The 24870-nt window shown below is 37.6% G+C and overlaps 1 protein-coding gene across 3 annotated transcripts in view; it reads right to left on the bottom strand.

Annotated features, from left to right (window-relative positions):
• Positions 1-24870, bottom strand: part of MTMR1 (myotubularin related protein 1) — a 38810-nt gene continuing 13940 nt past the window's right edge. For all 3 annotated transcript variants that reach the window (XM_080365726.1, XM_080365725.1, XM_080365727.1), the window contains 6 exons: positions 24288-24473; positions 20922-21128; positions 20020-20112; positions 14953-15066; positions 13388-13564; positions 1-868 (listed from right to left, as the gene is read on the bottom strand). In XM_080365726.1, the coding sequence (XP_080221852.1) occupies positions 704-868; positions 13388-13564; positions 14953-15066; positions 20020-20112; positions 20922-21128; positions 24288-24473 (942 nt within the window). In that variant the 3' untranslated portion in view covers positions 1-703. The remainder of the gene's footprint in view (positions 869-13387; positions 13565-14952; positions 15067-20019; positions 20113-20921; positions 21129-24287; positions 24474-24870) is intronic.

Here is a 24870-nt window from a genome sequence, read left to right as displayed (position 1 = left end):
TAAGCTAAACAGTCAAAAGACTTTATTTCAACTCGTACAAAAGGCATTAAAAACCCTAAAATACATGCTTTACCAAATATATTACATCATACAAGTCAGTGTGGTGTACTCAATAAATCCAGCTTAACGTCATTCACTTTTAATGGCATATTTAGTTGAAATGTAAAAGTGACTATACTGGAAAACATTTATTTAAAAATCAATTTCCAAGTGCATTAATTACCTAAAAAAAATAAATTGCTCTAGCCAAAATAAAATAAAATAATATATATATATATATAACTGAGTGAAATAAGGAGCTCCCATTCAGAAAAATGTCCTGTGTAAGCATCACGTGGCATTTCAACTGATTAGCTCAACTAGGCATGGTACCCTAGGCAGTGTGAGAGGCATTCTTCTGTCTACTTGGCAGATGGATTCCTTTTTAGGATGGTTAAATTGTTAGCTGCTCAAAAAAAAGTTTAATTTCACAATTGGTGATTTAGCTAGAATGTCAAAACACATGTGGGAACTGCCAACAAGAAAATACATCACATCTATTGAAGCTCTTTTTGGCCTCATCATGATAATATCAGACACAAAGTAAGGCATGTAGATCATAGCAATTACAAGTCACTCACAATCCTTTTGTGATGGGAAAAGCATTTCACCCTCCCTTCTGTATTACCTGACACTAATTTTTTGACATGGTGTTTGTTACACATCACACAGAGGTGTGCACAGGCGTGGCTGAATGGGAAGGAGATGAACCTCTATCAGAGGAGGAAGAAATGGATCGTGTAGCAGCTTCCCGTTGCAAATCTTCAACTTTCTTCTGAAGCTCCGTCCGGATGGCAAGAAGCTCTTTTAGATTTTGATGGATTGGAACCTGTCGGGTGAAGAAAGAGAATGCTTGCTTTGACTCTCATAGTGAGTTAGCTTCTCTAGCAACGCTTCCACTGTTTTCTTCAGTACTGCAAGGAATCCAACACCTATGAATTTCAGTATCTCAGTATTTTGGGAAAGTGTTTCTTCAGTCACTTGAAATGAAACATTTCAGCAAACCGTCCCTTTCTAACAACGCAACTGGCAAGAAACCTATTCAAAAGACTGTTTGCAAATAGTCTTGATGGGATACCAAATGTATTCCAAGAAACGTACCCCTATCCCTTGGCAATACCACTTGCACCTGAACTTAAAATGCCTTTCCCGGGAACTATTTCCCCTGCCTGCTGGGACAGAACCTACTATGTAAAGAGAGGTCACAAAGCTGGCTCCGTACGGAGCATCTTGTTACTCTTCTAACCAGGCATCTTTCCAAGAGTCTGACCCCTTCCAGCTTGGCTGCTGCACTTTTCTCACTGACAAGTGAATCGTGCTTGTGGTGGACCTCCCGGAGTCACACTCTAATAAACCTTTCATAGAAGTGGGTTGTACAAGTTCCTGCCACTGCCTCTGACGGTACCCAAAACCCACCAGAGATACACCACTCTGCATTAGAGTTCTAGGCTTTTTTCATGCTCATCTGGAACAATCAATATGCCATGGCCAAAGGAAGATGCGAACCATAGTTTATTGCAGCTGGATCTGTTATCTCAGACAAGCAGGGAGAGACCTCCCCTTCTTCCAAATGCCACAGAAAGGCCCAAAAAGTTTGACTGTAAGTTGCTTTTAATTTATTTTATCCTGTACAAACTCTAATTGTTTATAGCTTTTAGAAACAGCAAGATGGGAGAAGAATTTAATAGGGTTGGTGAGACAATCATTGGGAAATGCAGCAATGGGAAACCTATAGATTGCGAGACCTAAGTGATTTATATCCTGAGCTTCTGGAATGCCAGGCTCCAACTGCATTCACCCACAATACTTCCTGCTGCTTAGGAGTGATTACAGGTCTGGGATACACACCTGAGCAGGAAATTTTCACATGGTGCTACGTGAAGAAGGTACCAAAAGCCAGAAAGAGCTTCTCCTCTTTGCCATTAACACACAACTGAATCATAATTTACATTTTTGTGAATTCTGGCTTTTTAAAGAAAGTATATTAAAAATTCATGCATTTGATTTTGATATTTGCAAAACCTAACACTCATGTTTCTGAAACAGGAAAATACCATTTAATTTCTAACTTTAGTTCTAACTTAAAAGAATAAAACGGTATCAAAACAGTCTGGTTTAGGGTCAACTTTTTTTGACCATATACTTTTTCTTGTTTGTGGCTTAACCCACGAACACAAACTTCAGTGTATTCACAAAGTGCTCTCCTGGTACCCTGGGAGTCATCAATTCATCCAACATGTCACCCACAGCAATTTTAAAAGTGTAACTTTTTGAGTCTTCAGCAGAACAATCGCTGCACACTGCCAAGTTCCCAGTGACCCTGGACTCCTGCCTTTGCTATGCAATTGAATTCCTTCTCTTCTTCCAATCTTCTCCTGCAGCCACCATACAAATTCTTTAGCAAGTGAGACCACAAGTCTACAGGCAACAGTCTCCTTCATTAATCAAACAAAGCACTCCCTCCAGAAAGCCAATTTCATTTTTCTGAGATGTACAGAGAACACATGCACCTAAAAACACAGCAAAACTGAGTCTGGTGATGAAGTATGTCCAAGATGCTGTAGTACACACTATGGAAAATTCAAATTTCAGTGAAGATCAAGACCTTCTGGAATAAGCACCCCCCATTTTTTTTTCCCCCTTTCCTCAAGTAAAAGATTCCTTCCTCATACACTCCCACTTCAGATTTCTTCTTTATGAAGACATTTTCCTGAAACACTTAGGTCTGTAACAGGGTGATTTACTATTGGCATCATTAGTCACGCAAGCCCTGGGTCATGAGAGATTTGTACACCTGATTTCTGCACAGCTTAATCATGATTCAGCATAACAGGCCAATTCTCTTAAGACACCTTTCACGCAGGCATTAGCCGGTGTGTTCCACTGCACAATGCTCAAACACTCATATAAAGCAGTTCTATACAAATGGCTTTTGCCAAACCTACTATGAATCCTTTCAGGATACACTACACAAAAGCTGCAGCAGAATTTGGTGTGTTGTGTAAACTCCTTTGAGGAGGAAAAGTGTGGCTGCACATCTCAATCCTTCTTCTGCATTCTCCCAGAACCTAATTCAACGAGACATATACTCAAATTGATGCAAATGGTGTTCTGCCCACATGTCCATCTCAAAGAACGGGACTGTCTTTAAATAAATTAGCTAAATAACAATAATGACATTTTAAAAGTCTGCATTTATTCAAGTCACACAAAAACTTCAACATTAAGATTACAAAAAATGCTCTCAAAAAATTAGGTGTCAGAATTAAGATTACTTCTCCAAACTCAATGCAGTCTTCCTGTACATCTGTATAAAATCATTGGTTAAATAAACATTAAAACACTAGCTTCCCCCTTGTATTCCTCATTTATTCAGTGCACAGTTTGATGCTACTCAATTAGTGAGCAGTTATTCAATATTTAGTTTTCTTTGCAGAGTCTGACCCCATCCTTTATTTATTCTTCTGAACTTAAAATGCTTAAGTTTCCTTTTCTGTACTTTCATCTCATGTCAGGAAACAAATTTATTTCTGCAGCAGCCTAATGAGGTATGGGAGTACTAACACTTTTAGACCAGGATCTGAAGCAAGCACCTCCTAATTTTGCATACCTTGGATCTCAAATTGGTTTAACAGAGAACTCGGGGAATTCTGCAATTTGGCCTCAGGGGTACTGAGCAGGATGCCCAGTAAATAAGGAACACACACAAAGTGACCACTCAGCTCCTGGTGATCTCCCTTACAAGAGGAATCCTGTGGCAAAGGCAAGGAGAAACTTCATTTCTCCAGAGCAGCATCCTGCTCCCTCAGACACAGGGCAATTCGTCCTTTGCAGCCGTGCCCGCTCCAGCCTGCCTTCCCAGACTGTATTCCATGGGCTGAACAGAAAGCCAAGCCCTCCAACGCTCTAGAGCATTATTCACTCCTAGTTCCTATTCCCCATTAGTCACAACTCTCTCATTGACTCTGTATCAAATCCATCTCTCAGTCCTTTAATTTATTCTTAGTCCTTGAGAATTTACTGAGATTGTTCCAGCGTCAGATCTCCTAATTGGATGAATTTCTTCCAGGATACGACCAGGCACATTTTTGAAACATAATCTCTCTTACTAAAATCTCCTATTTGCCCTAGAGATGGAATATTTACAGAAAAACTGCTTCTTGCCCCAACAAAACAGGTCTACAATACCAACATTTTCATATGGGAAAAAATTTTTCTTAGTCACATTCTCATAAGCACCTGAGCCTGCTTGGATGAAATTTTACTGAACAACTCAGACACACGTACTTGGTGACCCAACACACATCACTGGAGTACAGCAAAGCTGTAAGCAAGGCAGAGTAAGGTCTTATAATGGAAGTGAAAAAAAAGGCTCACCTTTAAAATATTGGCCATCTTCTAATATGTACATGTTAGATGCAAACACTGCAAGACAATTCTACATAAATATCATCATGCCATTTCATATGGTAGCATAAACGTAAATGGTTTTCCAATGTCAGGTCTTTCCAGAAAAGTTCTTGCTGCTTGATGTTTAACAGCATCATGTAAATGCACATTGATGTAAAACAATAAAATTCCAAAAATAGATTTCACACAGTAAACTTGCAACATACCCTAATTTCATGAAATAACATGTCTAATTCAGCCTAGAGAAATCTTTAGCACGTTCAAAGTATTTTCAAGCAGCTGACAATGACTGATTTATTACTGATAAAGGTCTATGTTAAAATCACATACTCATGGGGTAAGAAAAAGGCAGTACAGGCAGCTGGAAGATAAAAAAAAAGTCTTATGGAAGTTCTTATAAAAAGACCTGAAAAGCAGCCTGGCATGAGGAGCTATTTTCTCCCAGATGTCTTCAATTCTGCTAGTTTAACTTTCCTTTTTTTGAAAAAAGCAAAAAATTCAAAGAATAACAAGATAGACAATGGTGCTAGAGGGAAAAAGGGGGCAAATGCCCAAAACAAAGCCTCAGCTTCAAGTCATGTGTATTTATTTTTTTTTAAATGAAAACATTAAGAGAATCAAATAGAACTGGAATTACACAGGTTTCTGGAAGCCTCTGTCCATCTTGGAAGGAGGAGGAAGGGTAAGAGGGTGAAGCACCTTCAAATAAATTTTATCACAAAAACATTAAGATAATAAAGAGGTCTAGTTCATTTCCACGTTTCCTAAGAACTTATTCCTAGGCAGACCTGTTGCTGCCAGTGTTCCCTCATACCATCCTGTGCAAATTCTTACAGGTAACTATCTCCATTTTTGTCCTTCACACTATTGTATTTCAGCATGGATCCCTCTCTCAAACAAAGCCTTCTTCAGAAGGAAATGGGTCCATCAACCTTCACAATAACACCTGTAATGGCTTGCTGTGAACGAGGTTCTCCTTTACTCTGCCACTGTTTAGAATAAAGGGAAGTGGAAGAGTGACAGATTCTGTAAGGAACAAGATGTTTGGAGAAGATTGTTTATTTAAAGATCTTGTTACCACCTTAACCCTAGAAGTGTATACTTGCATAGCACAAGTACTGTCTCCATGGCAAGCTTTTATTACAGTCGTGTTAAGGCATCATATAATTGATTTGACTCAGATGAATTTGTTGGGAGTCTGACAGCAGACGTACTGTTTTCTACTCTCTCATCCTGCCTCTCAAATTAGGAGTGGAAGCTCAAAAGATGACTCTGGACCCACCACCCAGTGACATTCAAGTTAATTTTTGCTGCTCTGCTTCACTGTATTGATACCAGATTTTAAGAAGAGTGAACATCCTTTCCTTTCTAACACCAGCTTCTCAGTGTGCTGCTGCAGCAAGGCTGCTGGGCAACACCTGGCCACTACAGCCAGGTCCCCATCGCTCCTGTCCATACTCGGGGGGAAAGCAAAGACCTACTTTGCTGCACACGAGGAGCCAACACAGATGTTTGTTGGGCTGAAAATGGGTTGGGACATTGCTCTTCAGGTCTTCAGGACGTGTTTCACATGCTATTTAAATTATCATCATCTCAATGTGCTGAAAAACAATACATTTCATTTCTGTTATTTAATAAAATATTCCAATTAAAAATAAAGTAGAAACATAAAGGCAAACATACTACATTTTAACAGATTTTGGTGGGTTAACCTCATCAAAACATTCTGGCATTTGATTATCTATAAGAAATAAAACTGGATTTCTCAAACCACATAAAACTTACTAAAAACAGATTAGAAGTTGATCAGCCCAAAACAAAATCGGCATTTACATCCAATACAGCTAGCAGTACCGTCCAAGCAGGGGCAAGAGTAAGGAGTCTGCCAGCAGCACTAAGCAGTGGGGAAAAGGGCTTGGATCCTTGGGAAGTCTGACCAAGGCATTAACCAAAAAGCTGGCCCTGAAAAAGATGGAGAAGAACTTATCTGCAACACTTCAATGGTGGTTTTTTTTTCTTCTTTTTAATTGCTACTGTAATATTGACTCGGGAACTAAGACAACTATGACTGGAATTGCATGTTGTTCCCCTCCCAAGCTCATAAGCAACTGTTTCCAGCCACTACCCAAACCCTGTGCCCCTAGTCCTTTTACCTGTCCTGAGCAACACTTAGCACTAAATATAAGCTTCATAAACTAACCCCGGTTGTCCATGATTCTACCATCTTTTTGTTTGGTTTTAAGCATTCACCAAGGTTTGTAGTCCCTTCCCATTCAAATCACTAGTCTTATTGCATTACCCTTCTCTCACTGACTTACCATAAGGAACTATTTTTTTTGTAAATAAACAAAAGAAACATTCAACTTACCAGGAAAAATTTATTTACCGAAGTTCTTAGGTTTCTCTAGCTTTTTAACAATTTGCATATTTGCCCATTTCAACATTCGTTCAAGTTCCCGGTCCAACTTTTCTGCCTTAAGCCATGTTTAAACTTAGAACCTGATCCCACTCCTCGTACAACCTATTCATCTCTGTCTGTCTTCTACTCTTGCACGTCTTCCCTGCTACTTGCTTCTTCTCCCTTCCCTTCCTTACCTATGATACTGCCAGTTGCTCTGTCTCTCCAGACAGTTTCTTCTCTCTGGTACGAGAGGTTTCTTTCCCCAGTAAGACTTGATACGATTCTCCCACTGCTAGTGATACTTGCAGTATCTGAAACCCTGTCCCCCACCAGTAAAAAACAGCAAAATGTTGCAAAACTGAGTGAGCCAAGTAGCATTCTTCACTCAGAAAGAACTGATTGTAGGTTCCTGCAAATTAAGCAGTTAAAATGCGTGGGGTTTTATTTTCCTGAATAGCTAGCTTTTCTGCCTATTTAATTCAAAAGCAGACAATTTTCGTACACTTTAAAGATAAGGTACCTACTGCCTATAACAAGTTGAAAAATACTCAGAACACTGATAAAGAAACATTCTTTGTTGCTTAAAATATCATTGATATGAAAGCATTTTTTAAACTGAATTATCTATATGTACATCGAAAGCAGAACCTGCTGAACCGCAACTCAGAACATGCCACTTCACAGTTATAATAAATTATTCCTGCTGAGTGAGGACTTGGGGAAAGATAAAGCTGTTTTTTTTTAATTATACCCACACAGAAACTACAATTATGCTATACAATTTACATACTACAACACATATAAAAACCACCTAGACAAAAGACGGCTTCATTTCCTAAAAATTTCAAACCTTCCAGAATTACTACAGCTCACTTTCAGTATTGATTTTCAGGTTTTCATTCCCAAGTAATCCTTCAGGATCCTGGAGTGCTTTTGGATAGCAAAATTTGTCAACACAAAGATAGGTATAAAAGAAATTATAATAGCTACCCACTTATAGTACCGCCAAGTCTTAATTGGATGGATATCTACTGTGTATTACTGTACTAGCTCAAGGACAGTCATTCACATGAAAATTGTTCAACAGTGAATGCATTCTGTCTTGTTCAGTGAGTATACTTTATCTACTTTAGCAACAGGGAAGAAAGGCTGCAGAGGAAAATGGTTATTTTAAATTCATTGCTTGACTTAAGACTGTAAGTTTTTCAAAAACCTACTCTGTGCACTGGAAAGAACAGTATCTTTCACTTCAGCTTTTTGTTCTTCTTCATGAAGAGCTGGAACTCTGACAGACTTGCTTTTAAAACCTTGTTAACAGTATATTCATAGGAAAAGACAATCTCAAATGATGAAAACAGGTTTTCAGTAATAATCAATACTGCCACACTTATTGTAGAGCTATGCTCCTGGGAAACCTAGCAAAACCCCCTGGCCTTCTGGAAAAGCAATGACTAGCAAACAGAAATTATGAATCCTACCACGTGGGAACTGGAACAGAAATTTTTGCAAACGGCTGCAAAGATTTCCAGACTCGGGAAACTCTACATGCTACAAACTGATGCCATTGCTTGTTAAAACCTACAGCCCATTTAGATGCAGACATCTCATAGATTGAAGCAATGCTTTGAGCGCTCACTCTTCAAAATATGTTAGAAGCTCCCAAAAATGAAGATTATTTGTACAGTACTAGTTTCTCTCTTTCTGTGCATGTTCTGATGCTGTGCTCATTACAGGATATAATTTATTTATTTATTTATTTTTAAATAACTCCAGATTCTTTCAGCACACAGGATAAGCAGTTAGTTTTTTATTCTGTATCAATCGAATGCTGAGGGCTTTATATGCAGATGTAAGTTACCTCCAGTAAATCAGACTCTGGAATCTTGACTTAGACAACCAGACAGAAAGAAACTATCAGGTACTGTAAGAAACTTCCCTTGTCTCACAAGACACTCTGGTAAATGCAGGGATGAAATCTCCTTAGCTAGAGCAACACTTAGCTATCTAACCCACAAGCAATTCCTTCTCCTGATACCTCCTGCCTCACTCTTTAATGCAAAAGGATGGACTCAAGACCATGGATCGCGGACCAGCAATACCAAGCATTTCCTGAGCCATACGATGGCTTTGTTGTGCTACTTTTGTTGTGCTGTTTGTGTTTGATGGCTAAAATGATGTTAAATCAAATGTATGAACTTCGAAAATGTTACAATCGATGTCAACATGCTCAGAGAGGAAAATACCGGGTAGCGTGACTGAAGACAGGTGTAAATAATACGAATACCCCACATGCCAGACAGTAAGTCATATCTTGTTATGTGCAGGATAAAGTATCTCAGTAATTATGTTTTCCAGTTTATTCTCAATGATTTTTCCAGTGATGCTTAGCATCTTATTTGTTCTTTTAAATATGCAATATTTTCTATTTATTGACACTGGAGTTCAGCTGACATCTAATCACTCGACTGTTCAACACATGAAATCCTTCTGCAATTCTATACACAGCATAAAAAAAAGCATCAATCATTGTAACCTATTTATTTGCTTTCCAGGCATTTCTACACATACTAAACAAACAGGTTTTTATTCATATCTTTTCCTACCCTTTTTTAAAGACAGCTGTTAACCTACAAACAGACTTTCCCTGGCTTTTCATGGAAGCTCCAAAGACTGCCTTTAGCAGATGATTCCTTTCCAGTAGCTGAACTGAACCTCTAGGTTGTAGATGGTGATAGTTTTATATTCTAGACGAAAGTCCACACACACAAAGAAAATAATTAATTTGAAAAACAGGGATTCCTATGATATTATCTCTAGCATAGTCGCCAAATTTGCAGAACAGAGCTTGAAGAAAAAATTAGCAGGCATAGAAACATTTTAAAATCCCAACAATTAAAACAGAACAAGTTTAAGCCCTGTACTCCAAGGGTTAAAATGTCATTTCCCAGAAGGCATAAACCAACTAAACATGCAAATGTTGTGACTAAAATACATTCTTTTCCTTGCCTCTCACCTAGCAAGCCACAGCCTGAACTGAAAGGACCAGAACTTTTACTCATGCCCTGCATATATGAATGGTAAGAGTAGATGAGTTCAAAAATACAGCCCCTGCAGAAGTCATATTCAGGAACACCATTTGTTGTGTTGTCCCCACCTTCCAGAGTTGCCCAAGCAGATAACTAACTCACATCTGGAAGCTAGAACTCCTTACACTACTGTAAAGAGGTCTGAATGACTACATAGAAAAGGAAAGAGAAATATATGATATCAACTGAAAAAAATCAAAAGCATCATACTGTCCTATCTATTCCAGACTAGCAGGATCATCTGTAAGCCCAGTAGCAGGTACCCACAGAGCACACACCTCTGCATGAGAGAATGAAACAGCCTACCTTCCACATATCACACACAAACACACATTTCCCCAGCCAAGGAAAGGACAAATCTGAAAATTTTTTTTCTCAGTCAATGAACTCAAATAAGATACGACTAAAATCTATCTAATTTTCTTGGGACAAGAAGTCAATAATGATGTAACACCTCCAAACTGTAACCAAGGAACATTTTATTTCACTTAAGAATTAGAATGACCTTGTTGAAGCACAGTTTAGCAAAAAGGGAATCTATAAGAGATGTCCACATTTCACCTAGATTTTTCCATGGTGTTCACTTCTCAGACTCTTGAGCTTTGATCTCTATGGAAGGAGGCTGTGTGTCACCCAGTTGCATAGGATCTATTGCAATACAGCTGTAACCCTAAAATGGGGCTCTTGATGCAAACACCATCAAAACCACCAATTTAGCCTTCCACAAAATTTAGGTAAACTAAAGATATATCATAAGCAATCTTTTCTTTACAGAACACAAAAATGACGCTAAAGTCTTTACATCCTAGTGCAATGAAGTGCTCAGACCTTATTGTACTGTTAAAGGTCTGATGAGATGCAGATACTCAGAGTACAGTAAAGGGAAAATAAATGGTTATATCCAGTTACCATTCAGTAATTTATAAATTAAAAAAATTTAAAAGGTGATGTATGCTTATTTCCAGTAGAAGTCAATAAAGTGCAATGATTAACTTCTCTCAGTCCATTTAGAAATTCAAGCCTCACTCACTAATCAAGCTGAAATTAGAAAACCCAAAATACGGCCGTAAACCAAAACCTGCCCTTCTGCTCTTGTGAGTTTCCTCTCCCATAATATAAAGTTGGTTGAAAACAGGTATCAAACATCCATGCTGATTATATATTGAAGGATTATTATTCATCTTCCCTTAAATTCAACTATTAGGCATTTCTCCTTTATGGTGAGCTCCTAGAAAACAAAAATCATTTTCTAGTTTCCTGAAGATGTTTGTGCAGCTGATAAAACAGCATGTGACGTTGCTTTGAACTGCTACTCATCAGAGCGCTCTTCACTCACATTAAATATTTCATTTTCTCTTATTCCAGTTGAAAACGAGAAAACCATGTTCAAAGATATTCAATGAAAACACCCTTTATCAGTAGGCAGAGATGTCTATTCTTTTAATAAATCCACTGATCAAGGATTTTTTTCAATGAAGATAAGTGAAGAGCTGCTGGGCATCGCAATGGTCATTGTCTTTTTTTTCTGTCACTGAACGGGTCTGAATGTTACTGAGCTGGCTAACGGTGTGAAACCGGACAATGCAAACACAGAAGAAAGCACACTTAGTATACTGCGATTACAAAGACTACTTGTTTGCATGAGTTTGTGCTTTCATAATTAGACTGGAGAACACAAATCTGCAACAAAAAAAACCCCAACGTAATTTCTGCAGCAAATTTATCCAAGTAGATGCGAAACACTTCCAAATATTTGTCACAAATACCACATAAATTCAGGCCAGAGACAAGAGGAAAGGCACGATGTGTCTTTACAAGACAAAGCTAAGGTGGCAGAACTAAAAAGTCAAAACAGTTGTAGTAGTACTTCAAGAAAAGAAGGTGGTAGTAAAGTTAAGGCAGTCACCAGGATCATCAAATTTTGTTACCTTCAGCCTGCTGATTTGAGGGACCTGCTCCCAAAGATGCCCTGAAGACCAATGAGTCACACACACCAGAGTGCCTGCAGAGCGCTCCCCTGACAGGAGCGGGCAGAGCACTCTCCAACACAGGCAGTGAGCAGAGCTTGCCACTAAGTATACGACAGCTCTGATATTTTCTCATTCTGTCATCTCTTCCCCACCCTCATCTCTTCTGGATCGGGACTACCTTTCATGTGTGCTTAAAAAGCCTGCTTGCTTTCAGGGCCTACAGATCTCAATTAAATACAAGTAACAGACACTGCTGCAGGTCGACTGTATTAAAACATGCATAAATCACACAAAAAAGCTTGTTTTTCAGCAAGGTAAGGGAAAGATGGTATTTTGCTAAAAAGCAGCTGACAATTTTACTTTAAACCCATAAAGACTAAAATACCCCATCTTTCAAGTTTTAATACATGCTAACAGCTAACAGGTACCTAATGGTCATAGGACTACATCATCCAAAACAGAACAAGTAAGGGAAACAAAGCAGTTCAGAGGAAACATCTCAGTGAGAAAGCAAGCCATCCAGACTTTTCCAGGACCTTGAAAGGTATTTCTCAGATGCCTGGACTTCTATCAGTGTACTGTCCTTGAAACTTACCTTGGAACACCATCTTTTACAACAGTCTCTCACTTGTGGGTGTCTAATAAATTTGAAACTCACATCTCACTCTAACTGGTAGAAGATGAAAGCAGCTTTTGAGCAGTCACTTAATACAGATAATTTATCATAATATGCTTGGGGGTACCTTGGAATGTTACCTTAATAAAGAGATGGTGTAGCACCCTCAGATATATTATGGCTGTGACACAAACTGAATGTTCTTTCTTCAGACTTCTAAGCATGAGAGCATATGGAGTATTTGTCTGGCAAGATTTAGATTTATCTGAATAGCAGACATTACTTGTAAGAACAAATACTGGATGAATCAAGGAGCATGTATAGGGAGTGTTTAATCTTTAGCATGCCAGCTTGAAACCGTAAAGGTCAATTGAAAACAAGCATCTATGTGATGCTAAGTTTAGAGAGCTTACAAAATGTGTCAGTACATAGTGCAATTATTTCAAAAATTGCTGCTATACTTTATATCATTGCTGGTAAAGGGCAAAACATAATTAAAAACTAAGGTACACTAAACTCTACCAGAAGGTTCAGGCAATAAAAGTACTAAAAAGTGTTACAAAGTATTATAGAAGTGTTAAAAAAGTAATCTTCTGACAACAAAGACCCTTAATGTTACCTTTCACAAGCCAGTAAAGTGATACTGTAACCCTATTCTGCAGGTGACCACAATGAAAACATTTTACCAAGTTTGAACACATCCTGCATTTTCTTCAAGAAAATCGCCTCGTTCCCTACCAGCTGAAATACGTGAAACAGATGAATACTTCTGAAGTTAAATTCTGCATTCAACACTGAAAAATAATTATTTTTTTAAATCTGTGTGCTCTTCACAAAAATACAGAAGTCATGTGAAAGCTCATACCTGAGGCCGCATCCTTGGGTTCCATCTGACATAGTAGTTCACCCATAGTTCCAAATGGTTCAGACTGGCAACAGGATACAGGACATGGTTTTCATAGTTCACGTAGAAAGGATTTGTGAACTCATCTAACTGGCTGTTTATATAGGACCACAGCGATATAGTCTTTGTGCTTACCTCCTGATTGAAAAAAAAAATTTACAATTATATGGATTGCAAAACCTTAAGATATGAGGTTAATATCTACATATCAGTAATTCTGCCCGTGAAATTTACCTTATCTACTAGAAAGTTGCAAGCACTCTGAGAACACTTCCAGTAGCTGATCATTACACAGTCTTAAAACTTTAGCAAAACATTTGAACACTTAGTCTGGTCCAAGGCTAACTGAGCAAGAAGATTCAGGCATATTATTTTCAGAGACACTAAGGTCTAGTTGAGCAAAAGCAAGCTGTACTGCTTGTAATTTTGAGCAATGTTTGCAACTACTTAAATACATGCTTACACACTGACAACTAAAAAAAAAATATTAAATTAGCTTTGACAAGAAAATCAGTGAAGAGATATGTATTTTGGAAGATCCAAAACAGCATCCATGAGAAGTCATTATGCAATTCAGCCACTCGTTATTCGCTCCTATCAATTGATATTATGCTTTAAAATGCCTATTTTATCTTTATTTGCACTTCTGAAAGTTGTATTCTAAATGGAATCAGCATAATCATGGTTAGATCAAAGACTGAAAATCTGAACTTACATCAGATTCCTCTTGCAATTTTACACTCCTTCAGTGTTGTAAAGCATGTGTTTCTACTACCACTGCGTCTTAAATTGCATTTCTTTATTGAGAATTGCATCTGACTATTCATTTATGAAAGAAAGCTATCTGGAAACCCTGCATTTGCTGAGAACATGTTATTCAGCTCCATCTTGTGGTATTTATATGCAACTTTTTCCCCTACAGAAGCAGTAGAGACAAACCAAAAGAACAGCAAAGCTAAATATGGCAAAGAATTGTTATTTGCTTTCAAAAATATAAAGTATTAAAAACAGTAAAGCAAAAAGTAAGCAAAAGTGTACTTGGAATATTAACAAACTTCCCCCTCCTCCTCCCAGCTCAAAGTATTTCATTGAATTCTAACTTCATTCATTTAGGTATTTTAAATTTCCATAGTCTTCAACTGTAAACGCAATCTAATTATGTTCTAAAGTGACCTGCAAAGTCATCCATAAGAGTTCCTTTGGAAACAGTGAAAGAAATGCTAATGTAATTTGACAATGATTATTTAAAATTGTATACGTTGGCTAGAAATATCTGAAAGAGGACTGTCTAAAACCCTCAAACCCCTGAACAGATAATAACTAAAGAAAAATAAGTGCGCTCTCATTTAACAGCATAGCATTCAGCATGTATTTCTCATACCATGAAATTTCATTCCTGCATTGCCTTTTAAGACTATGTCACAAATGTATCCAAAACCACATCTCAGATGTTCTTACATCTTGCATTCTAAGTATTTTCATTTAAAATCAACAAATTAAGAATGTACATTACACTAATTATTTACCTCTTTTAATCTCTCTTTTTCACAGTTGCATAAGAAAGTCCCAAAAAGACAACTGTAAAGGTGATCCAGAATGGTGATCAAAAATAACTCATTGAATTCAAAGGCTGCAGGAAACTGAAAAAAAAAAATTGATAAAATTACTTTAAGCTTTATTTTAAGAAGCATAGAAAGGAAGAAACTCAGACATAAGAAATAACCAAAAGATTTAGATAAGATTTTTTTCTTCTTATTTAGTGACTATTTTCAGGAAAACTCAACAATTTCAGTGGCTCCAATTGCAATAATACATTTCACCTACACAGTTCTTTATAAATACTCCTCAGAGACAAACCTTACATTCATTATCCAACTATACTAGAATACATAGAAACATTAGCTAATGTGCAACTGGTGACACAAAGCAATCCACTTTAAAGAGCTCCAACAGTATTGTGTTCTAACCCACCCTAAACTGTCTTCAGCACATGCTTTATCTCCCTTGTTACAAGACAAGAAATAATTGGGGGGGGGAGGAAGAAGATGATGACATTTAAGGGTTTTCCTATTCTAACATGCAAGGAATTGGAGAATAAAGACTACTGCACGTACAATGTGCTTAACATATATTTTAAATGTTTCTTCACTTTCTACCCAAGTAAGTTTATTTGCCTCCATTTCACCCCTTGAGTTTACCATCAGCTATGTACAATAAGCCTTTAATCCCTCTGCTTCTATATTGGCAAGTAAATCCTGTACATCTGAAATGAAAGAACTGTTATTCCACGGAGCACCACCAGGTATTTTATTCATAAGCAGAGGTTACCTGGTACATTGTAGGAAAAAAGTTAGAAATTTGAAAACACTCAAAATGTTTAAGATATAACTTAATCTGTAGTGCTCGAAAAAACATAAAGGAAGAAATTAATGCAAACTGCATGGGCTGCTACCTATTCAGATGGAAAAGGTCCTTCTTAAATCAAATTTTATGATAGGACTACATATGGCAGCTGCTTGATGTGTCAAAATAACTTTGCGTTCAGTATGACAAGGGTCTCACACAGATACGGAATGACAAACATTTAGGAGAAAAAAAAATTTAGAAGACTAAAGGAAAATTTAAAAAGTAGCATTTCCCTCATTACCATGAAAGAGAATGTTTTAACAAATGGAAACAAATTTTTTTCATTCCCACTAAAGGAGTAAATCTTTACAGAAACCCAAAAGGTAAAGTTATATATTCATAAGGAGGAATTTCCTGCTGTATGGGGAAATCTCAAGTCAGTCTTTCAGATCTGAAAAAAACAGCAGACTAGTTTCCGAACAGTGAACACCTTGGCATGAGTGACTCAAGAGCTACTTTAAAATAAAATAACAAAAAAAAGATGACAAGTATAGTTAGCAGGAATAACACAGCAGCTGGGACTGTGGATGAGCTAGTGGGTCCAGAACTTCCTCTTCAGTGTCATCTGTGATTTATGAAAGGCAAATGTTTATATTCATGTTGAAAGAGTTGAAAAACACACAATGGGTGTGCTTGTATTAAACCCAGAAAACGTAAGTTTAAAGCAATGTTCTTTTAAAAGATTGATTTAAGTCAAACATTGCAAAAACATTTTCTTTCCAAGTCTTCTCAAGCTAAGATATACCAACTTTCAACTGAAATTGCTGAGTATGAGAATTATCAGTATCATGGCTCACCAAATGAATGGGAGCCTTCCTTCTGACTGCTACGGGTTCCACACCGTTCAACAGCATGGCGCGCTCACACTGAGGCTTCCCTTTCAAATCACACGTTTGTTTTCAATCGCCTAGCCATTTGTTTTCATAAAACCTATAAGAACTTAAGATTATCAAATTCTCTTTTTCAGTCATGTTGAAAAGTTATCACTTACTTCTCTCTAGGAAATCATGCCAAAATTCAATTACCATACAATGATGTTAACAACACACTATGATTTTAAAGAAGTATGAACAGGACTTGATAAGCAGGTGTGCCAAACCAAGTCAGGATAAAATTCAGTGGATCTCAGACCTCAGTCTCCAGCCCAAAGCAGTGAACAGATACAGAGAGCAAAAATAATTTGCAAAGGATCAAAATGATATTTGGAAGTAACTTCGAAGACAAAGCCTCTCCTAAAGGGACTCTCTTTAACTGAAAGCACTTAATGAGCCTTGTCACATTAGGGTTCTGTGTTGTGACGAGTCCATACTAATCAGATGGATGCCGACATGGCCACTATTCCAATTCAGTGAAGCATATTCAAAATTCCATACATCAGTGGTTGCACTCCAACTAATTTATTAATAAGTGATAGCACTTTATTGAAACCCTGTCTTTGGATACAAGAGTGGTACTGTTGGAGCTGACATATCAAGACTGTAAAGCTTCTATTACTGCTGCTGAAAAATCACTGACCTAAAAATGCTTTCCTCTGTAGTTCCAAGCCCATTAGCGTCTGTTTGAAGATTCAGGTGGAAAAATTCCCCAAATGAAAATTTACTTCTTGTCAAGTCCACTAATTGTGAGAGAACACATGGGTCATTAAAATCTCCCACTTGACACTGCTGGATTTGTTGGGGGTGGGGTGTGTGTTGTGAAGGAGGTATTTAAAAGAAGAATTCTCTTGTTTAAGAAGTCTGATGATGCCAAGTGGCATCTGATTCAGCAACGTGCAAAATAAGCTTGCTTTTTAATCAATGAACTAATTTTTTGTACTACAGTAACATTAAAGTTGAAACACTTTGCAGAATAGTTCTTATGGTTGTGGAATTGGACTGAATCAGGTTAGCTGAACACTAGATATAAACAGAGTACAGAAGTCTGAAACCAGTGAAAAATGCATCTCTGGCAACAGATGACATCCAGTAACAAACAGGATACAAACTTTCTACCAGTTTCAAACATACTTTTCTCCTAAGTGGGTACTGTGCATGAAAGGTAGAAAGCTGCCTGAGCTGCCATGCTACATGCAAATTTTACAGTTTTCTTTCATTTTTAACAGGGCATCATGTCAGATCACGTGTGGCCTTTCCAATTTGACATGTGCTATTCAAAATGACCAGATTTGACTAACAGAGGAGGGAAATCACTTTGCCATATGTTTTTTATTAAAAGCTGATATCAATGTACTTCTCTCAGGTTCTCTATTACTGTATTTGTATGTCATGAAGACCATAAAAAACAAGGGAAAACATAAGGCTGTGGAGGATTAAGTTTCATTGTCTGAAGCTATCCGGAAATTTGTATCTCAGTGGGAAGTTAGAGATTCTCTCACTGTATTAAGTCAACTGTTTTAAGAATGTAATCCTCAGAACCCGAAAGAGAAGATTTGCTTGCTTTGAGCCCATGCCCAAACCCCAGCCCTTACACCCTCCCGCAATCACTAACACTTATGGAAAATTTCACATATGTTTACCAGGGATTCTAAAGCACGAAACTAGCACTATTTTACTAGCAAGTGATCTATACAAGGATAAAATAGAATCCTGGTTTTCATAGGTCCCTGTAAAGGTAATCACCATCTTCACATCTATTCTCTAGGTGTTGAAGTCAACTAAAAAAGTAAAAATAAGTGGGCAAGAACTCTACAAGAATGACATTTTCAATTTTTTTCCTGCTGTAACATTAATGATTTTTCAATGCCACTGCTGTTCATGAATTTCAGAACAGGTTTTGAACAGATGTGGTACTGGCAAAATGTTTCATAGAATCTCCCATTCTCCCCTGCCCCCCATCCCTCCCCCTCCCTTTTTTTAAAAAAAAAAAAAAAAACAGAGGGAACTAAACTGTTTATAGCAATAAATAGGAGGCAGCAAGGGAGATCACAAAAATAGAAGAGGCTGCTCTCAATTAAGGATCTCCCCAGAGGACTTTCGTTCCTACCAGGTGTTTAGAACTGCTTCTCTTTGCTATTGTTATGAGCTTTCCTCTGAGAGAGGGGCAGAATTTTTCATTTATTTTCTCCAGCCATACTAAACAGCCATTAATGCTGAAATATAGATACACAGAAAGAGAAAGTCTTCAAGGGACTCTGGACAAGGGCCCAGTATTAAAGTAGGAAACTTTCATACAGCACTGAAGATGACTGTTTTGAATACAAGTTTTGGAAACTGTGATACAAGTTTTCAAAAACCATGTGCAGAACAAGAATACTAAGGTAACAGATCTGGGAGTGCTAGCATCATATGGAACCAGGTTGCTACCCTCCTCTCTTTAAAGAAATCACATACTATACAGACTTCAGTATAACTGCTTTTGCTGTAAGAGCACAGATTCATGTCACGCTTCCAGGGGGTAGGGGCTGGGGAGAAAGAGAGGGAAGAAGAAAAAAAAAGGGGTCGAACACTTCTAATTTATTTGCATTTAAATGCTTCATGTGGACAACCTATTCCAGTAACCCCATTAAAGATCAGCCATACAAAAGCTCAGAAAACACTTATGTTTATGCTCATGGAGGTATGAATAAGGAAAATGAAGGCTAAAGCCATTCTATAATTTAACATATTCAGAAAAAAATGAGAATTTTAATGTTTTGATATCTCAAATATCACTAATTTCAAAGATCTCTCCTGATTCAGAGGTAAAAACAGTGTCAGAAGTAAGAAAACTTATCTGAGAATAGGCTTGTAAGTGCTGTCCTGTATTCATAATGATGCCAACATTAACTTACATTTCACATCTGAGACATACATAGAACCTCTCTGCCCCTCAGTTCACAATCTGCCTGGACTTTTGTTGTTTCTTAAGGACAATATAAATCCGTATGAACATTTACTCTACCACTGAATATGCAATGCAAACCATTTATCTCCTCAATAACTCCCATTTATGTGATCAGAGAATCCTTTGAAAGCCTGTTTTGAACAAAAAGGATTGCTGGTACTTTGATTTCAAGTCAATACCACTACTCTAGGTCCTTCTATCTACTTCGAGCAAGAAGTTTCCCTATGTGTGCATGGCGCAGCCACAGTGTGACCAGCTTCAGGAAAACACACTACTGCTCTGTAAAGAAACGTGTTTTCCTACACAAATTACATTTCCAAGATAAAGACTGAGACCTCATAGAAATATACTCTCAAGCATCTTACCTGCTTTGTCATTTGCCAAACGCAGTCAATGAACTGAAGGAAAATGGGAGATCTGTCTGCATCAGCATGATCATCATCTCCATGTCCTACTCGCTGAAAGTCAAAACAAACTTTTCATTTCAGGCTGGTGTATTTACAGTACCAACCTAACACTAAAGTTGAGTAATTCTTAAATTTATGTTCCAATGGTGAACAAGACAAGCAAATCCTCCATAATGCTAACCCGTACCTTTCAACTACTGAAATATTCACTTACATACATGCCTTTGCTGTTGAGCAGAGCTGAAAGCCACTTGGTCAACAAAGCTGTACCAGTTGTTTCCCCACCTTTCACTGCACAGCCATTTACTTCTACCAGTAGGTCAAACTGGTATATATTTACTAAGAGTGTACTGAAACGATGATTATTCCACATCCACCTCCCATAAATACATGTAATTTCTCCTAAACCATCTTAGAGTCACAGCCCACAAAATGTCATAATAATTTATGTCCTAATTCCCCACTAGCCCATGTGTTAAATAAACAATTCAACCTTAAATCAGAGTAATGGGTCCAGCAATTTTACCTTCTAGACACCTTAATTGTTTTCCTTGTTTCTCCATTCACAAGATTATTAAAAATGAAGCAATGTGTTACAATCCCTCTTCCTCATAAAAAAGCCACGTGATTTTTTAAACCATTATGTTCAAGCCACTTCATTCTTATTTAATTTATATTATACTTTACACATGGATTTCCTGTTAAAAATGAACAGGTCACAATTCTCTGACACACTCACACCATTAAAAGAAGGACACCAGAGACAGTAACTAAAGTGTAGCAGAGTACTGTGAGAAAACATGCAATTTGAAACAAAAGCCTTGAAGGTGACAAAGCGTACACTAAATCTTTCAGCTTACCATTGCAAATCGGTGTCCAAAACTTATCCATTCTTTCTCTATAAGAACTTCAAACCCCTTGATAGTTCTGTAATAGCTGTCCAGCATAAGCATAGCTAGCGCAGTAAGCTGTGCCGTTCGATCCCAACCATCACTGCAATGAACCACTACAGATGTTTTACCAGATTCAATTTTATCTGCAATCCTTACTGCTCCAGCAAGAAGCATCTTAAATAAAAAAAAAACCAAAATTAAATAAATGGGCATGTTAAATACTGACCAAACACTAACCAAAAAAAGTTATAATTAACTCTTAAGGTTAATATATTATAAATTTTCAGATTAATACATAATCATCTAGATTACATTGTTTTAAATTAGGGATTTCCAAATGATAGTTTGCATACTCCTAGAGGTACAAAAACTATGTGCACTCTGTTGTCCAGGAAAGACTTGTTACGAGCTCTCCATTGTTGTAGCATATAGCAAAAGAAACTGGGAATTCCTTCTCTAAATTAAATCTGAAATTCTGTATCACAGTGAAAAGATACAAATACCATAACCTATTCCAAAGGCTGAAGTTTCACTGTTTTCAAAGTTCATTTTCACAGTAATCAATCACTCAATCTTCCTCAGCTTTCAGTTCTCAACTACCAAGCTTAGAGAAAGGGACGAACCATCCAGATAATCTAAATCAAAATACAAGTCAAACAAACCCAGAAACCCCTGGCTGGCAGCTTGTGCAGACTTGGTGGTGCATGAAGCAAACACTGTATTCAGCCCGTGAGCAGACCATTAATAGTGTGCATTCAGAAACACGCCGGAGAGCATAGGATAGAGATGGCACAGGACTGAAATCACCTGTGTGAACTTGCTATTCGTCTCCCTGTCCATGCCCGCCCCTCCCCCTGCCCCCCCAAAAAAAACCCCAAACCAACAAACCCACCACCTCTCTTGTTGTCTTAAGCCACTCTGAAGTTTAAAAAAAAACTGAATAATCTCTCTCCTTTGAAGATCTGTCTGTGTAACATGACCTATCATGGCACTGAAAAATACGTAGAAAACACCCAACCACTAGAACAGGACCACAGGAGAAATTCCTATTCTGCATTCCAACATCAAAATGGAAACTTGCATAATATTGGCATTTCTTCCTTCCCTAGCAAGAAAAAACATCTTCTGGGAAGCAGGAGAGCCAGCGTCTACTGGAGAAGCTGTGCTCAAGACCAGTCTTCAAAGCTATTTCAAGAACCACGCTTTAGAGGCAACTTTCATTGGTTGTATCTTTCATTGATCATATCTTTTATAGCAAAACTGACGGATGCCAGGATGGAAATATCAGGAAACAAAAGCTTATATGGGAGAATAGAGCTTGCAGTCTGAATTAGTGAATTGCCAATTACTTCAGTTACAAAAGCTCTACTGCACTAAAAAAAGTGCAAATACTAAAACAGTTTGGTCTTCAGTAAAAGCAGAAAACTGATCTATATAATGTACAGGTATGTGATAGCTTGCCCTGAATTGTCCTAAAGAGAACACAGATGCCTCTGAAGAAGTACAGCTGAAAATAAAAGGACAGAACAGATACAGGCAATAAGCAGAGAATGGGAGACAGAAAACAACAGTTACTATTAATTCAGTAAATATCTGTGGAGTAAGGTGAAGCATTTTATTCTACTTTGGACTAAAGCCTTTAGCAAAGAGCTTCCTCCACACAATATTATTCTTTATAGATGTTTCAAAACTGAGCAACCATCACAGTATTTCAGTTGAGGCTCCTAATGAATAACTAACTGGCTTTGGATTGGTTTAGAAAAGGAGAATTGGTTTAAAAATAATTAATCACAAAAGTTCTACCCTGAAAGACAGAAAAAACCCTGGAGGGCATGAGGAAACATCCTGGGTGTGCAAAAAGCACCAAGTGACTCCACTCCTGTTGTTACTACTGTCTTGACACACACAGAATGTTCCTGGTGCCTCCCCAGACACTCCTGGACCATCCGCTATGGGTACCCAGTGCTAGGAAGGTGAATTTCCAGCAATGCGCTGCATTAAACTGTAACACCATCACACTGGTCTGAGTCCGGAAAACAGAAGATGCATTAAGAGTAAAGCTGCAGATTTGTTAATTGCTATTACAAGCCAAATCAAATAGGCAAGGAAGGTAAGCAATTCTCGTATGAAGGCACAGGGAGATATTATCAACACTGCTAACACAGTAGTGGCAGCTTTTAAGAAATCAGGCTGCCGTCCATGCTGTCCCTACCATTAACATGAAGTATCATGTAAGGGACAGATTCATTAAGAATGTTACACATGTGTCAACTTTCAATGAAATTGCAAATCGTTATGCCAGTGTCATATGGCCAACAGTGGTATCAAGGTTCACTTTTGACACCACCTAATCCCAGGAACCCCAATGAATTCAACGTCAAGAAAAGGTGACCACTGGTCCAAACAACTCCACTTTAAAAAACAGACTATTGTATTCATGGTCAGGTTGATTAAGAAAAGGTTTTCAGACACTCAGATTCCCAAAGCTGTCTGAAGTAGCCTAACTTCAAGAGAACAAGCAAATTAAACTGTTCCCAAAAGATTGTTAAATTTGTTTAATTCTTAATTTAGTGTTTGCTCCCTCTACTGGTTCTCCTGCAGCAGTTAGCAAGCACTAGTTAATAGCAGAGTAAAACTAATGAACAATCCCAAACATGTTTTGCATGAGTGACATTTAAGCCAGTTGCTAATAAAACAAATTCCACTCCATCCATATTCATCATAAACAGGGGAGCGAATGCGGTAATGAAATAATCTATTCTAAAAGCATTTCAGAGGTTAGTGAAACAGACTGTAAACTTGTGATTTATTTTAATATTATGTTAAATAATAGAGCAGATTATAGCCCAGTAGAGCACTGGCTATAAACAGCCCATGAAAATGTAGGTGCCCGACACAGGAAAACTAACATTGCATTGAAGGAGAGAAGGATGAGAAGGACTGCAGAATTTATAGTCAAGTCCTTTTGGCAGCTGTTCAAATAAAATCTGAAGTTCCCAGGGCATTCTTCCAAAAAAGCAGGGATAACCCTGGACTGCTCACAAACATTACCCCTCAAGAAAATAAAACACTGTCCAACACCAAATATAATACTGTGCTATCAGGAATTAACTCGTTACCTACCAATACATAAATCTGGAAATACAAGTTGTTATGGAATGCTTAAAGTGCTGTGTTCTGAGCAACCGTTTAAAAATTAAGCTTTCTTACACGATTATCCTGATCAAAGCAACATGCTTAAATCTAGACATTATTTTAGTAATATTTTCAGAAATGCAAGTTAAAAACATGGTTCAGAAAAACAATTGATTTTTCATATCAAAAGTATTTTACCCTTATATATTCCAGCCAATGTGTGGAATCCACATTTGATAACCACCGAGTCTCATCAATAGTAGGATAAACTATTTCTTTAAGTTTACGCAGGGATTCTCTCATTACATGTATATTATGAATTTCCAGAAAGACCAGCTCTGCATTTGGGTAGGCACTTTCACTTTCATATCCTCCACCTTTTGCCTGTCATTCAAAAAGTAAAAACAGACAAAGAAAAGAACAATGTATAGGGCTTCAGTATAAGGTTGAGCATTGTTTTGGTCAGGTTACAGAATTTTCTGAGAGAAAGGATTATTTTGGCAGTAATAAAATAATATTTTTGGCTTTTGTTTTTCTAAGAAGCACTAGGGTATCTTTTTTTAGGTGAAAGAAATTCTAATTGTAATAGGCTACATTTGATAATACATCCACATACCTTCTCCTTTTTACTACCGAAACCTTTGGTCTTCTGTGGGCTTTACTGCATCTCATTTCTCAGCTATGTCTTCATGCTGCCCTCAGTTCCTGCCAGCCTTTCCAAAACGCTACAAGCAACTTGCTTTCGTTCCCATGACCTCTTTAGAGACCCTATTTTCTCTCT

This window comes from Falco punctatus (assembly GCF_963210335.1).
Source record: "Falco punctatus genome assembly, chromosome: 15".
In the NCBI taxonomy this organism is placed as follows: domain Eukaryota; kingdom Metazoa; phylum Chordata; class Aves; order Falconiformes; family Falconidae; genus Falco; species Falco punctatus.
The sequence above is the reverse complement of the archived record's forward strand: the minus strand, read 5'-3'. Positions and strand labels throughout refer to the sequence as shown.